The 15,659-nt window shown below is 39.8% G+C and overlaps 1 protein-coding gene across 4 annotated transcripts in view; it reads left to right on the plus strand.

Moving 5' to 3' along the window:
* gpat2 (glycerol-3-phosphate acyltransferase 2, mitochondrial) overlaps window positions 1-15,659 on the plus strand; it is a 40,881-nt gene that overhangs the window by 21,664 nt on the left and 3,558 nt on the right. For all 4 annotated transcript variants that reach the window (XM_085368491.1, XM_085368492.1, XM_085368494.1 and 1 more), the window contains 8 exons: window positions 1,065-1,195; window positions 1,302-1,372; window positions 1,626-1,786; window positions 1,893-1,996; window positions 7,149-7,330; window positions 7,946-8,023; window positions 8,744-8,869; window positions 14,914-15,034. In XM_085368491.1, coding sequence (XP_085224617.1) covers window positions 1,065-1,195; window positions 1,302-1,372; window positions 1,626-1,786; window positions 1,893-1,996; window positions 7,149-7,330; window positions 7,946-8,023; window positions 8,744-8,869; window positions 14,914-15,034 — 974 coding nt within the window. The remainder of the gene's footprint in view (window positions 1-1,064; window positions 1,196-1,301; window positions 1,373-1,625; window positions 1,787-1,892; window positions 1,997-7,148; window positions 7,331-7,945; window positions 8,024-8,743; window positions 8,870-14,913; window positions 15,035-15,659) is intronic.

Raw genomic sequence — 15,659 nt, forward strand, 5'->3', positions numbered from 1 at the left:
GAATCTGACCTGGTTACTATAGAGCCGGAGGCCTGGAGTGGCCTCTATGGCCTGTGCAGCTCTCCAGTGTCCTGGTCTTTAACTCTGCTTGGGAGAGGCAATTCAAGATTTTACACAGGCTGTACATTGTTCCTGAGGGAATCCAGCCTTGTCCAAGTATTATGCTAAATGTCAGTCTTCTGTAAGATCTTATTTTCATTGTTTGTGGAGCTGCCCCCCATGTCCAGTAGTATAAAGTAATTTTTAAGCATGCTCTACATCTTGCTGCAAGGACTTGCCTGCTGGGATATTGAGCATGTGGATCAATAATAAAACTTCTAATCAGTCACTGCAAGTTGGGACAATTATGATTCCATTTGAAGCCTTAAAAGATAAGCCTTTCCTATTCTAGCAGTATAGGAAAGAGACCCATGTAACTACCTGGGTGTCTCTCTCGTCGGATGAAGTTGAGGCTTGCAGATCTGGCCTGGAAAAAGGATGTGATGCCATTGTTTAATATGAGACTACCCTGTCGTCCATGGATTCTCTGGACTCATTTTTACTGTTACTATTAGTACAAAACAAAGGGTTAGTAGGGAGAAGAGACATCCTCCTGGGGGATGTAACATGATGAAATAAATATGTCAATTGGGATCCTTAGCATTAATTTCAGTGGATCGGAAACACATCGGAAAAAGTGTTTCCAAAGTTTCTCTTCTTTTTCCATGCAGATTATACTTCTGCTACGATTGCACGAAGTTACAACAACATCCCTTTTAATTCAGTTAAAGATACAGTGTGGAAAACTAAAGTACGATGTACCACCAAACTGTTGAAACTGGTGTGAACATCTACTGTGTCAGCACAACAAGCTGTTTTGCTCATCAGTTTTCCCATTTCAGTTGTTATTTGTCTCTTTGCCATCGGGGACAAGAGACCAGCTCTCTTTACATAGAACACTTTGAGCGCCACATCCTTCTGTCTCTCTTTCTATGGCATCATCTCTTCTATATAAGATAAATAAATGAAAATCTAAATTTATGCTGGTATTCTTCTCTTTTCACTCCCCCTTTTTTTCTTTGAAGCGCTGGCAGTGCATTCGGGCAGAGGAGAGTGTCGTGGCTCCTGCCGTCTTCTTATTATGCATCTGAACTTCAAGAGCCAAGTCGGTCGGAGAGAAACCTCAGCATTGCCATCATCCTCCACCTCATCTTCTGTAAGTACAGGATTATCTTCCTTGCTGAATAGTAAATGAGTCTATAATGGTATGCAAATTGTGCTGCATAATCTGTGTGTGTGTTTGTGTGTATGTGTGCGTCTAGCTGCAACTTCCTGCATGGCTGTGATGCCCACCAGTCTTATGTCCAGTCTTCTGCTGTACAAACATCGCAAGGTTCGTTTGTCAGCCCCTGTGTAGATGCAAACAAGTTTCCTCTTGCTGCTGTGAGTGTTAAAATCTGCTGCTACCCCTCTAAGGATCCATCAACACTCCAAGCGGCTCATACTGTTTTTTTTTCGTGCAAGTGTAGTAGAGTGTGACAGTGATTTTCTGAGTCATACCCACCAGTCTCTAACTAATGTCAGCAGATGGTTAATGTTCATGTCTGATTTTGGAATTAGATTTTTCCTTCTTCTCTCCTCCGCAGGGTGTAAGTACATCTGTTCTGTGTCGTGATGTGGCTTGGCTCACAGAGGAACTTTTGTTCAGGAACAAAGACGTCGGCTTTGGGGGAAGTTTGACAGAGGTTGTCCACTACTCCCTGTCTCTGCTCGCCCCTCACCTCATCATAGCTGCTGCTCCATCCAAGTCAGTTTCCTGTCATAAAAGAAAAATGCTGATGAGCTGTTGCTCATCAATAATACATTCTACCTTTTATTATTTTTCCTTTTGGTACACACCTCTCCAATTCTAGGAAAGACCCATTGATTGTGCCCTGTCCTTCTCTTGCTGCCACACTTCACCTCTCCTACATGGCAAAGACGGTCACACACGCCTTTATTTCGGAGGCTGTTGGGGGTGAGTGACTTTGAAGGCATGCGTTTTATGTAGGTAACATAATTTTCGTGGACGTTTATTTATCTATCATCTTGTCACCATCACCATGTGTTCTGGCAGGCACCGTATTTTTCGTAGGAGGCCTTGGCAGTTACTCTGTTGGCATGTCAGCTTGGAAAATCAGTTCTAGAGAAAACATTTTAATTTTAAGAATTTATTATGCGTGACATTTAGGGGGTAGCAAGTTTTTAGCAGTGTCAGGGAGTGTGCACACAGAAAGAGTTTTTTTTTAAACTAGCAAGTGTCAGCAGTGGAATTAAACTGTTTCATTTTAAGTTTACATTTCTTTAATGTCCATCGCTTCCAGCTTTAGGAGTATGTGGAGATTCGTATATAATGCTTGAACTCGAACCTAAACGTATAGTGGGGGTGCGCTGGGAATAGTTGCGTCAGGTATATCGGCTGCACATTTATGATGTGAATTTGCTGTTTCACCACATCCTAAAGTTGCTCTATTGGATGATAAAGCACAGAGATAGTATAGTTTTTAAGTTGTTATTAGTGTTCAATTTTTATTTTGTTTTGACTTTTTGCCTTTAATTCAGTTTAGTTTCAGTTACTTTCCAGAGCAGGTAGGCTCATTTTAGTAGTTTTTTGAAACTGTGAAGTTTCACTTTAGTTTTTTTAGTACTTTCAGCTTTAGTTTTAGTCTTTATTAATTATTGTTGTATAGAGGGCATATGTCAGATGCAAGATTTAAGAAAATTAATACAGGTATTACTGCAAAAACAAAGAACTTTTTAAAGCATCGACTCACGGTCTTGTAGATGTCCAAATGATTCAATAAATATGTCCATCAAAGCCTCATCAGACAAGTTTTGATAAAAATGTTACCAAAATAACAAGCACTTAATCAAAGGATATTTCCTCTAGTTTAGTTCGTTTTAAAGGTTCACAGAATTGTTTGTTTTTTTGTTTTGTTTTTTCAAAAGTCGAATATTTATTTTAATTTAGTTAACTAAGATTTTTATTACATCTAGTTTTAGTTTTTAGTTTAGTTTTAGTTAACTATAAAATGTAATCCACTACAGATTACAGAATATATGCCCCAAAATGTATATTGTAATGTATTCTGTTACGTTACTCAATGAGAGTGACGTATTCTGAATACTTTGGATTGCTTAATATATTATCATGCTTTTTTACAACTACGTGAATGTACTATTGCTGTGTGGTTTGTTACTATTACTAAAGGCTACTCGCCATACCAATACCAACTAGATGTTTAAATCTTAATATAAAATGAGTAAGAGTAGGTTGACATTTGGTAACGCTGCACTTTTAGCAGCGATCTCGCATACAAAACTATTCCGTGCGTATATAAAACAGGTCCGCGGCTCTGAACCGTAGTAAAGGGACCTCTGGCTAATACGGGCTCGTAGCCAAAAATAGCTTTACTTTGTTGTCTGGGTCAACTTTGCTAGCAAGAGACAGAGAGAGGCGTTGAAAGGCTGCTCCAACGGAACTTATTGTTTCAGAGGAAAACAAGAACACGGTGTACAGTCGAGTCTTAATAGCTTACTTACAACTGGGCTCGTCAGGCACTCTTCTTGGCTGAAGTGGTTATTATAATATTTACATGCTTCCATCTCCCGTTTCTGATCGGTGACAACTCGTGCTTTTCCACTCTCCTTTTTCTCCCTCCTCGTGCTCACAGACAGATAACGGGTATGGCAGGCCATTCTCCCTGCAGCACGGACTACACTACCCATGAGGCTACATTCTTTAGGACTACACCTATAACACTCTGCCTATTGCCTTCATATTAAATAATTTAAAAAACATTTGTTCACGTCATTATGAGATTGAGACACAGGCATTTGAGCCTCTTAATGTGCGTGGAATTGCCAAAAATAGAGAGGGCATAGCCTAACATATGAAACAGGAAAATACCGGCGTGTAATCCATTTATTTCAACAAAGTAACTGTATTCTGAATACCACCTTTTTAAACGGTAACTGTAACGGAATACAGCTACTCATATTTAGTGTTTTTAAATACGTAACGGCGGCACATGTATTCCGTTACTCCCCAACACTGTTGACAGAGAATCAGATCTGATGACTGTGGAGCCCATTTGAGTAACCATCTCAAAGTACAGTTTGAGATGGTTTGAGTTTTGTGACATGGCTCATTATCCTGCTGGAAGGAGCCATCAGAAGCTGAGTACATGTGGTGACAAAGGGATGACATGTTGTACATTCAGAGATGCTCTTCTGCATGCCCTGTTTGTAGCGAGCTGTTATGTAAGTTATCGTTGCCTTCCTGTCAGTCTGGCATCCTCTTCTGACCTCTGACATCAGCAAGGCATTTTTGCCCAGAGAATTGCAGCTCACTGGATATTTTCTCTTTTTCTGACCATTCTCTATAAAGTCTAGAGATGGTTGAGTGGGAAAATCCCAGTAGGTCAGCAGTTTCTGAAATTATCAGTCTGTCTTGCATCACCAACTGTACCATCTACACAGCCACTTAAATCACCTTTCCTCCACATTCTGATGCAGTTTGAACTTCAGCAGATTGTCTTGATCATGTCTGCGTGTCTAAATGTATCGAGCTTTCATGTGACTGGCCAGTGATAGTATATCAAAGTAGTAGTATATAGTATATGTCAAATTTAAAACAACAGTACTAGAGTTGCAGTATTTTAGTTTTTGTTGGCTGAAGCCTGTCAGATAACTCTTACAGGTTTTATTTAGATCTTTCTGTGGCTGCATTTCAATTTCAGTCACTACAAGTAAGGCCCTGAGAGCTAAACTGTACATCAACTGTCTTGTAGACAGTTGGCAGTTGCTTCAGTGACCATCCATGAGCAAGACATGGACAGCAAATCAGACTACAAATGCAAGATGTGCATTAGGGTCACAGTTGTATGGAATGCATGTAATTGAATCAAACTGTATTACACGTGGCACCATTAAAAACCTCCTCTTTTGGATAGAGACCGGAAATCCCTGGTTTGATTGTGTTATCTCCTGTGTAAAATTCTGATAATGGGCACATACTGAAAGTTTATCATAACCAACATATGGTGTTCACATATGCTGATTGTGCTCTTTACATTTTATTTCCATTCCCATTATGCATTCAGGAAATAGATGGCCTGGATGCGAGCAGGAGAAAATAGAAGTGTGGAGGTTTGATTATGGATGGGCGTCCAAATCATTCATTTCCTTTAAAAGACATAGTTTGCCTTCTGTCACAGACCTACACTTTATTTTTGTGTTTTAATATCCGCAGCTGTATTTTTTTCCCCCACATTTTTTTTTAAACAATCTACACCTGTACCACAGATATTGCTGAAAGCAATAATCTAAAGAGTATTGGCACTGAATATCTGGTGTTTTAATTTACAGAATTATCCAGTGTCTTGTGTTTTTCTTTGGTGTTTTGGTTGGGAACAGAGCGATAATACATGACAGTAATATATGGTAATCGTCTAATGGCAGAAATCCTAAACCGTAAATCTATACTTTACCAGATCCTCAAGCCCAGAGCTATCTGCTGAAATCTTATTTTCATGCTGACAGGCAGACAGGAATGAAGCCATAGAAACTGTAGCCCCATTTTTGGATTCCTGGTGGAGGTAAAAATAATGGTTTGAAGTACAGGAAGCTACTTCTCCAGCATGATTCACTGTTCCTGCATGACCTCTTTTGGTTGTATAGGAAGTGAAACTGGTGGGCAGGGGGCTTTGTACTGCTGAAAGTCTCTTTGTTGTATATCCATACATGGGTGCTAACCTCAAGTGGTAAAAATAAGTTGCATCAGGTCCTGTATACAGTACGTTGTTGTGATGTTGTAGCAAATCGAAAGAGCGATATGATAAACACACATTTGGGGTTAGCAATAGTCAAATCTCCCCCGCCTCCATAATGGTTTTTGTTTAAAGTGGCTGTGTTATGCTCATTTCCTGCTTCACAGTTTTATTCTTGGACTCTACTGGATTAGCTTTTCATGATTCATAACGATTTATGTTATGCTGGGCATGGTGCGGTCCCTCAGGTTATTCCCAAGCCTGCAACAAGCAGTTTTACCACTTTGCAAACAGATAAGTTAAAAGGGTGGTCGAGATTACCATAATAGAAACGCCCACTTTTATTAACCTCATCCGGAGCCAAGAGTAGGAAAAAAGCTGTTTGAAGCCTGAGCTTTTGTCCATAGTAGTCATGTGCCCTTGAGGTGTTGCTGCTCACTACTTGGGACCAGAAATACTAGTCAGTTAAACAAGTAGCAAAATAAAATCCTTCTTTTATTTTATTAATATACACTGGCAGTGCCCTGTCATCAAGAGGTTACAATGACACTTGCCGACCTTCTTTATGCGATGGGAAGTTTTAAAGAAGCGAGGTGAAAAGGTCCATGAATGAGCGCAGTTCTGCAGTAATTTGATGCAGAAAATAAATGGCTGTAAGTGTGCAGAGCCAGAGTAAAATTACATATAACTGTCAGGCTGGAGCAATACCTAACCACACTGAGTGCAGGCAGTGTACTGTGGATGATAACTTAGCACAGCACAGCTAAAATTAACAGCACTCTGTTAATCGATCTCACATATGTGTGTTCTTATTTTTAGACTAGTTGACCAGTTAATGACTATTAAACTAGTTAACAGGAATATCTCAAGTCATTGTTTTAAATTTTTGTTTACTTTTTTGTTTTGTCTTTACTTTACAGTATAAACTGCCTGGAGGTGACTGCTGTTTTGATTTGGTGCTGTATGGAATTTAATAAAATAAGGAAAATGGATTTACTTCACAGGTTTCTCCATCAGGTTTGAATTTCCCGAGGTGTGACAGCTGCACAGTTTAGGAACATGAACAATCTGGATGTCAAGACTTTTCCACCAGGACATGAAAAAGAATGGATAATTGGGATTGAGAATGTAAACAAAGACTTAATAACACTTGTGTAAATGACGGAAATCCTAGCTCACGCTTATCAGCAAAATCTCATCAGTGTATCTATTTTCCAAAGAGCGTGTGTAATGGCTAACAGATTTCAGCCAAATTGTAACCTACTTAGCTGTCATAAACAAACACTTGCTTTGCCACACAACACCTGTGCTGCACATTTGGTCTTGAGGAGGCAAACAATAAAATGTTTGTGTTCGTAGCGTGTGCGGTGTCAGCCATGCTGTGCGAGGTGGCTCACAGTGGCGTCAGCAGCAGCGTGCGGAGTGACGTGGAAGGAGTGGAGGTCAAAGGTGACACGGAGTTTGATGTGGTGCTCTGCCAGTCTGAGCTCACTGCAAGAGCCTTGCAGCTCTGCCATCTCCTGCCTCCGGGCTTCATGCCAGTGAGTTTGAATTCATATCTCACACACACACACACACACACACACACACACACACACACACACACACACACACACACACACACACACACACACACACACACAGCCAGCGTGTCTCATTCAATGGATGTTTAATGGAGCTGAACAGCCATTCATCCTGCTCTGCTGCCTCTGTCTCAGCCAGAGAGAGGTTTTGGATTGTATGCGTGCACTGTGTATCTGTGTGTGCGCTTGTGTGTGCGCTTGTGTGTGTGTGTGTGTGTGTGTGTGTGTGTGTACATGCTCCATCAAACTGACTTCAAGGGCTCCGAATCTGAGCCAGAAATACTATTCCTTTTTGTTTCCCCACCTTTCATTTCGGCAGCTGCTCTTTCTTGTCTCTGCTGCTTGCAGCTACACTTCTCTCCCCATTCCTCACAGAGAAACATCTCTCCTGCTCTGATTCCCCTCCCGGGCACCCCTTATTCTCGTTCTAAGATGATTCCTACGTCTCTACTACACACCTTATGTTCCCTGTCAGCCGTCTCCCTCTGCATTTTTTAGATATGTGATTGGCTGAAGCTGTTTGTAACCTTGCCTCACCATTGAATCATTTGCCCTCTCACGTTTTCTCAATAGCCTTGTCAGTCTTCCCAGAGTTTCGCGCTGGATGCCATTGACAGTCTGGTTCGCTGTGGCATCCTGATCCAGGAAGAAGTAAGAAAAATTTTAATAGTTTTAAAAGTTGGGCCTTATAAAACTGCATAATTTAACAAACAAAACTGCACTGAAATCTTGTCCTAAAGGTAGTTTAATGAATTAAATATGTAATAGATCTGGTGTGTGTTTTACCCAAAGATGCAATTTTAATGTTACCTTCAACTCTTTAATGTTTTCTTTGTTTGAATTTGGTTTTATAACTATTTAAGTTACTCTGTACTCATTGGAGACTTTATATCATACACCTCCACAATCTAATGCAGTCCAGCACCGCTAATGAGGCCACAGTTCACCAGAGGATGGTGTTGTACTAGAGAGCGTTCTATTGCATTGCTTTTAGACTTCAGTAGAAATCAGGTTCATTTAACTCTTTACCCCTTTAAAGCCCACTAGGAGTAACTCTTGAAGCCTTTTTCTGAATGCATTTCAGGTCTGCTTACAGGAAAAGAAGTGTCTGGGTTTTCACCAGAAGGCTCTGTCTATAAAGGTTCCCTTGGAAAAAACTACTCCAGTGGTGGTCAAACCACATCTTTATTTATAGATACTGAGATATCAAAACTCGTGGTTAAGGGTGCAGGGCGGTCGTCAAATGACGTCTTTATGGGGGAAAGAGTTAAAGACACAATGTCATCCATTTATCCTGTGGTCTCCATTATATTTTGCATATTATGTTAACCAGAGCTTGCTTCTGTCTGTTCTGCCCACTATCCTCTGGAGGTTCCCAGGGATGTTCCCATCTGTGATTTCTGGAAGAAACAGGAGGGTCCTCTGACCTGGACCACTTCTGACGACCCTTATCACAGCGATTCTGACTGCGAGGAGCCGGACTTTTGCTCCTATAAGGTACAGAAGACCACTGGCTTTCCTGAGCCCCTGTAGCTCCTTCATCTCTCTTCTGTTGTGTCCAGTATAGAGCTGGTTCCACATCTTTCCACTGAGAGAAATAAAAAGACTGGATAGACTGAAAAGTTACATAAAAAAGTTGAAATGACTCATTTCAACGTCTGAAGTGAGTAGGCTTCATAGACACTGAAGTGACAGTTGAAATTTAAGGCCCACATCTGTTATGAAGCCTTAAGATCTGGTTGGCCGTGATTTTCTTCCCACGGATATTAACTCATCGTTCTCTAAGTAGCACTACTTAACATTCAGCTCTCCGATATGTTTATTATGGTAGTTTGTTCTCAAAAGGCACCGTTGTGGGACTGGCTGTGCGCTGGCCCAAACTGCCTACAGGACATGCACAGAAAATACCAGAACAACCACATGAAATACAACTTTAAAGCAACTGAATCTCCATTATAAAAGCACCTGCATGGATAGAGCCCACATCCTGAATGCCAATTAGCAGTAAGGTCTTAGATTTAAAAGAAGTCCAACTGTCGTGACTGTTGGACGTGATATCCGACTTCCAAGGTGTCCAATTCACCAGCTGTCAAAGGTGCAGGCATGTTATTCGTATTCACTGCAGAGCAACTTTGAGGTGATGGTCTCGGGAGTCGTGACTGTGCAAATGTAAATCTGCATAGAGAAAGAGCAGCAGTTTTATCACATTGATGTGAGCAGGCATACTATTTAACAGCTCTGCTGGCAGCTATGGAGATAGCAGTAGCATTAACCAATGAAGCGTTTTAAATGCAAGCTTCAGCATCATAGAATCCAGTAAAGATGAGGATATTGTTATTCAAAGTTTTAGCATCCACGTGCTTGGAAGCATTTTGTTTTGCCAGATGATGGAAAAGGTAAGAAACTGCATATTTGCTTATCGCACATTAAAGAACCATAATGGCCGTGGGTGCTGTCATCTTAAAATGGCTTTTCCTGTTTAAATCTCGGAACAATGAACATTTGCTTACATTGTGAATAGTCGACACTATGAGCAGTTTAAAAAGAAAAAAAAGGTGATACCAGCACTTTACATTATGTTTTGCAATAGAGAGCATTTTCAAAGACTTCAGTGTATTAAGTCTTTATAGATGTGTTGGTTATAATATGTAGGACATTCAGTTATATGTGCCCACCACCTGTCTGTTTACAAAAGGCAAGCCATATATAGATTTGGTGCTTTTCAAGTCTGCCACTGAGCTCTGCATCATCATTGCTTCATTGCTTCCAAAAACACATCACCCTCCACCTCCTTGCCTCCTTCCTCCTAATAGTATTTAGTTGTACTTTAGTTGGTAATGTTAATTTGTTCATATTTGTTACAGGTTGTGTATCCCAGGTTCTGTGAAAGGAGTATTGTGAGCTCAGTGGTGCTTTGTGTGTGCTTCCTGGGATTTATTTCAAGCATCACATGAGAAAAGTCATACAGGCAAACAAAACTGTACTTTGTAATTCTCCAGTAAATAGTGGAAACCTACACCTACACTTTCAAATGAAAAAGAGCTGGCACATATACTTCAAGCTCGGGGGGAAAAAAAATCTAATGGTGTTACATTTTAGCTTCAGGGCATTTTTATGTTCCTATTAGATCATTTTATGATATGGACTGATAAATGGACTGACGTTATATAGGGCTTTTATCAAAGTGCCTTACAATTTGCCTCCCACATGCCCATTTACACACACACTTGTGTTTCCATTACCTCACAATCATTTCCTACAAACTTACAGACTGAAACTGCCACTTTTCTGAACCTAATTTTACCTTAAACTAAGTTTTCACAGAAAAACTCAAATTAGAACCTTTTTTCTTCCCAAACAGGAGTCAGGTGGTCAGAGCAAGATTTATATACCCACAACCTGAGCCATACAAGTATGCACACAGAAACTATTGGCAGTAAGGTGCCACGAAGATACTACCTAACCATAACCACTAGGGGCAGGGAGGGTAATTGGGGTCTTAAGCAAGTAGACTTTAACACGTGGGCAGGAAGTATCTGAGATCAAACGCAGACCACCAACCAGCAAGATGACCTTCTACCTTCTGAGCTACATGTCACATGATGTCATAATAGTAGGTAGAGCCGTCTTTCTGTATATGACCTGCTTTTCATATGAATGATTGCCAAGCGACACCTCTGAATACTGGAAATTGCACTCTTCAGTGTGGAGACTACTCTTCTTTTGTGCTTCGCAATTCTCTACTATTCATATGCCTAACTCTGGAAATACAGGCCCTGATTTTTTTTATAATTTAAAGATTTTACTAGCATCACCACACAACAGAAAGAGCATTCTTATGACTGGCTTTGCCACATGTAGCTCGCTGGTTGACTGCATAGTGCCACCCACGCTGGCATAACTTCTTCTCATTTCAGCTTTGTCCACCAAGGAAGTGCCGCACTACAGTTTACAAAGCTCCACTCTTTCAAACTCAATCTTTTAACTCTCTCCATCCAGTACGCTCATTTTTCTTATCCTGCCGCCTCTGCACTGCTATCCTCAGTTCAGGTGCTGAAGCAAGACTGCATACACCTACATAACAGACAGCAAAAAGTATTCCCTAACCTCAGTTTGCCTAGGTAGATTCACTTTTGTTTTGCAGGCAAGAAAAAGCAAGAAAACTTTGCTGTTTTGTTTTCCCAAATGTATGTATATATTTTTTTGTTTGTGCGTATTAGGTTATTTATTCATGCTGCCTCTCAGTTATGTGAAACAAACAGTAAAATGCAATATAAATAAATCAATATGATCGACATTTTAGTGTTATTGGATTCTGCCATTTTCCTTTTGGATCCAATTTTATTCCTGTAGTTTAAAGCTCCTTATATTATCTGTGTAAATATTGTGCTGAAAATGCATTTTTTGTTGCACTTTGCAAACATTCATTCTTTGTGTAATGTCTTTGCTAAGCAGTCTCTCTGGACTTGTTTATACAACAGCTGCAGTGCTGACCTTTTTGTTGTGATGTGCTTTTACTGCTCGTACAACTCAACTCGTGATCGTTACTCTGACGGCTCTGTTTTCATCCTGTCATTTTTGTCTCCAACTTTTTCTGTGTATTTAAGTGCTTCACCTTTTTTATAATGATTGTTTAAACGCTAATTGAATTAGCCCAGTTGACTAAGTGGCACCAGTTCATTAGCAAAAATATAAAAAGTTGTTATAAAAGCTTAATTAATGCATTATTTAAAAAAAAAAGGATTGTATGCAGATATAAGGTGCTGTGCAAAAAGCCCCATTTCTTTATATTTTGGGTATCTAAAGAAGCCAGGCTTTCTTGTAATGTTTTAAAGTGGTCTTGAGAAATAATGTTCAAGGTTCTGAAGGCCTTTCAGTTTTTGTTTGGACATTACCTGCTTTTTCCACCCAGAGGGATGTTTGTTTTTTTTTATTGTTTCTTCACCCACTTAACACTGATCTGTGAATCAATACTTCGGTAATTAGGCACCAAACACAAGGGATGAACAAAGAGTTGTTTCTAAAAATAGCAGACATCTTAGTGAAGAAACAATTTTATTTTAGGTGCTTTATTTCTAGCAGCCTGTCCCGAAACATTTATTCTTATTTTTTTTAGTCGAATCTATGGATCTACACAGTTTGAAAGGCATAAACAGAGTTGTTAGCTGAAAACTTGGTGTATCTTGGGTGCAGTGTGTCCTTAACTGGATAGGTAGAGGACAGAAGAAAAAAAAGACCTAAAAATTATCAACAACATATGAACAGTATCTGAAAGTCATCTCCTTTAGAGAGAAAAAATCGACCTGACACAGAACCTGAGAAATGCATCCAGCCCTCCGACTCATCCATCCACTCCTCTGAAATGGTGGTAGGGTTGCTGTCAAGAAGCCATTCTTAGGGAAGGCAAACCAGGAGAAGAGGCTGAGGTGTGCCAAATTATACAAGAACTTGACTAAAAATCTGTGACAATAGTTCTTGATGGAGTGATGAATCCACATTTGACATTTTTGTTCAAAATGTCTACAGCCATCTGTAAAACACGGTGGTCTGTCATGGTTTAAGACTCTATTTCAGCAAGTGGTATTGGGAATCTTGTCAAAATGCATACCAGGTACCATCAGAAAGCATCTGACTGGAAACAGCATCATTTTTCAGCATAATGTTGATCATAAAAACACTTCCAGTGCAGTAAAAGCATAACTGATAAGAAAACCCCCCCCACAGTGGAACACTATCAGTCATGGAGTTGTCTCCCCAGACCCCAGACCTCAACATTATTGAAGCAGTGTGAGATCATCTTGACGGAGAACGGACCAAAATGCAGCCAGTGTCCAAAGAAAAGCTTTGAATCTCCTTCAAGAAGTCTGGAGAACTAATCCTGAAAAGTTCTTAAGAAAAGACGAGGAAGCTTGTCCAAGAGTTCAGACTGTGTTGAAGAATAAACATATCAAATATTGACTTTCAAGGCATAAACTATGCCTTACATACTGTATTTACGTGTTCGTTTCCACGTTTCAATAAAACACTGCACCTTAACATATTCCTAGCAAAATATAAAGAAATGAGGATTGGCTCAGACTTTGATATACTAATGTAAGCCCCAGCAACATTTAAGGTATAAGGAACAATTTTATTACTTGATCAGACATTTTGGTCTGTGGCCTTCATCAGGGTGTCACCCTGAATTATCTTAGACCTCTTAGGACCCTTGTTCTTCTCCGTGCACTTTGAAAGTTGTGGCAGAAACCTCCATTCTCTTTCCACAAAACCTAAAGTTTAGATGAGGAGAGCAGAATCAACCAAATATGAGCTGCAAGCTGTTTGGTGCAGTTGTGTAATGTCCAAAGAAAATGGAACATTTTACAGGAGCAGCTGAACTCCACATGATTATAATGTCCCCACACACTTTATCAAGTAGTTTAATGAACCACCAGCTTCATGGCCCCTCTCATTATCTGATGTACTCATTAACGCAGTCTTTATAGCAAAATTTATTTCCAGTTTCTGAGACAAATGAAGAGCATTTTATAGAGTAATTACACAGTTTATCCAAAGTTTGAGTACACAGCCAAGGACCTTAATGTCAGGCAATGAAAGATCAAATTTTAAAGCATTTATGGATATTTTAGAGAACTATACAACATCCTGCAGTGACACAGCATCCCATCTGGTTTATGATTAGTGGGGCAATCATTTATTTCTAACAGCTATTTGACCAGGAAGCAGAGTACTTCTAAACTTTTGGTAGGCACTGCAGATTAGTCTGTTGTTTGAAGTCATTGAGAAGGCTTTACTCTTTCATTAGTGTTTGTTTTCTTTGCTGGTCTTTCGCTTAAATGTAATGCACTTAAAAAAGGCCACTTGAGGCTGCATACCTCTGTCAAGGCTTAATATTACCTCTGCACCATTCATGAGTTGTGTATCTGGATTCGTTTTTTTGTATCTTCATAAAAACATTAAGAGATTTCTCAGATTTAACTGTGATATTAAAATTGTGCATTTGTTAGAATGTGACACAAAATGTCCAATTTACTCCCGTCTCACAATAGCAGCGAATCCTTCCAAAAAATCCTTGAATTCAGATCCATATTGGTATCGACTCCAAATGTTAATCATTTCTAAGTTGGGCCAAGCCCCACTTTTGTGAAGTTTTCATGCAGATCTGTCCAAAACTTTTTGAGTAATCCTGCTAAAAACGGACCAACAAACCAAACCAATCACACGGCTTACTTGGCAGAAGTAATTGGGCTCCTTCTGTCGTACCGTTAATAGTCTTGGATGTATTTATTATCCACTGCGATTTTCTTCTACAAACAGTACATCAGCAGCACTCTCATAAAAATATGTTGCCTTCAAATATTCAAGCCTCAGCGAGTCAACAGTTTATTTTGAGTAATATCACATCCCAGAGCTGTGCATCGTCCTCCTGACAGTGAGTTTAAGTATGTGGTATTGTAGTAGAAAATAATCTTTCAACTCTTCACTGCCTCATTCTGATTTACTCTTATGTGTCCTTCGTGGCCTGTGTCAACTTCTTCTAGATACGACAGCCAAGTCACTGTCCAGAGATGCTGTTCTTCCTCTGCAGAATGCTAGCTGGACATCTCAGGGCGCTATGCTGGACCACTATGGGGCTGGATCTCTTTGAGATGCCTCTGGCTGGTATGTGGACACTGTTTAAGGGAAGCTGGTCACCTGTGTTCAATGTGGGGTGGTAAACATTAGATAGGTCATAAATTCCTTTTGTGGTTACGAGTAATTTGGCAATCTCGTGATCTGGTATTAGAGTGACTTTTCAGTCAGGCCTACTCTAGTATCGATGCATGCAGTGAATGCTGGTGACATTTTTCATGTTTTGAAAACCAAAACTATACTGATTTAAACTCACCTGCAACAGCAATGTCCAAGGTGTGGTCTGCAGCCCCCTAGTGGCCATGAAGGTACTGCAGGTCAGCTACAAATAGTCACTAAAATTATAAAAACCCTTAATTGTTAATATGCAATCAAAGCATTTCAAACTAATTATGCATTAAGTATTTTTTTTATTTTAAATGGTCATTTATCTCAACAGTTTTTCATTTCTCTTGATTAGTGGTGTAGAAATGCCGTGTTGCCTAAACAAAACCTTTGACTGTCGAATCCACATCAAGTGGACTCCCAAAAGAGCAAAAATTAATCAATGAAAACAAAGTGCTGTTTTAATATGTGGGAACCTCTGCACTGCAGTGTTTTCTCACAGTGAAGCACTCACTGCTTCAACTAGAAATGCCATTCTGACCATTTTCCC

The sequence above is a fragment of the Diplotaxodon limnothrissa genome, linkage group LG12 (genome assembly GCF_057381915.1).
Source record: "Diplotaxodon limnothrissa isolate DT_005_m linkage group LG12, D_limnothrissa_male_GT1.1, whole genome shotgun sequence".
Taxonomy (NCBI): Eukaryota; Metazoa; Chordata; class Actinopteri; order Cichliformes; family Cichlidae; genus Diplotaxodon; species Diplotaxodon limnothrissa.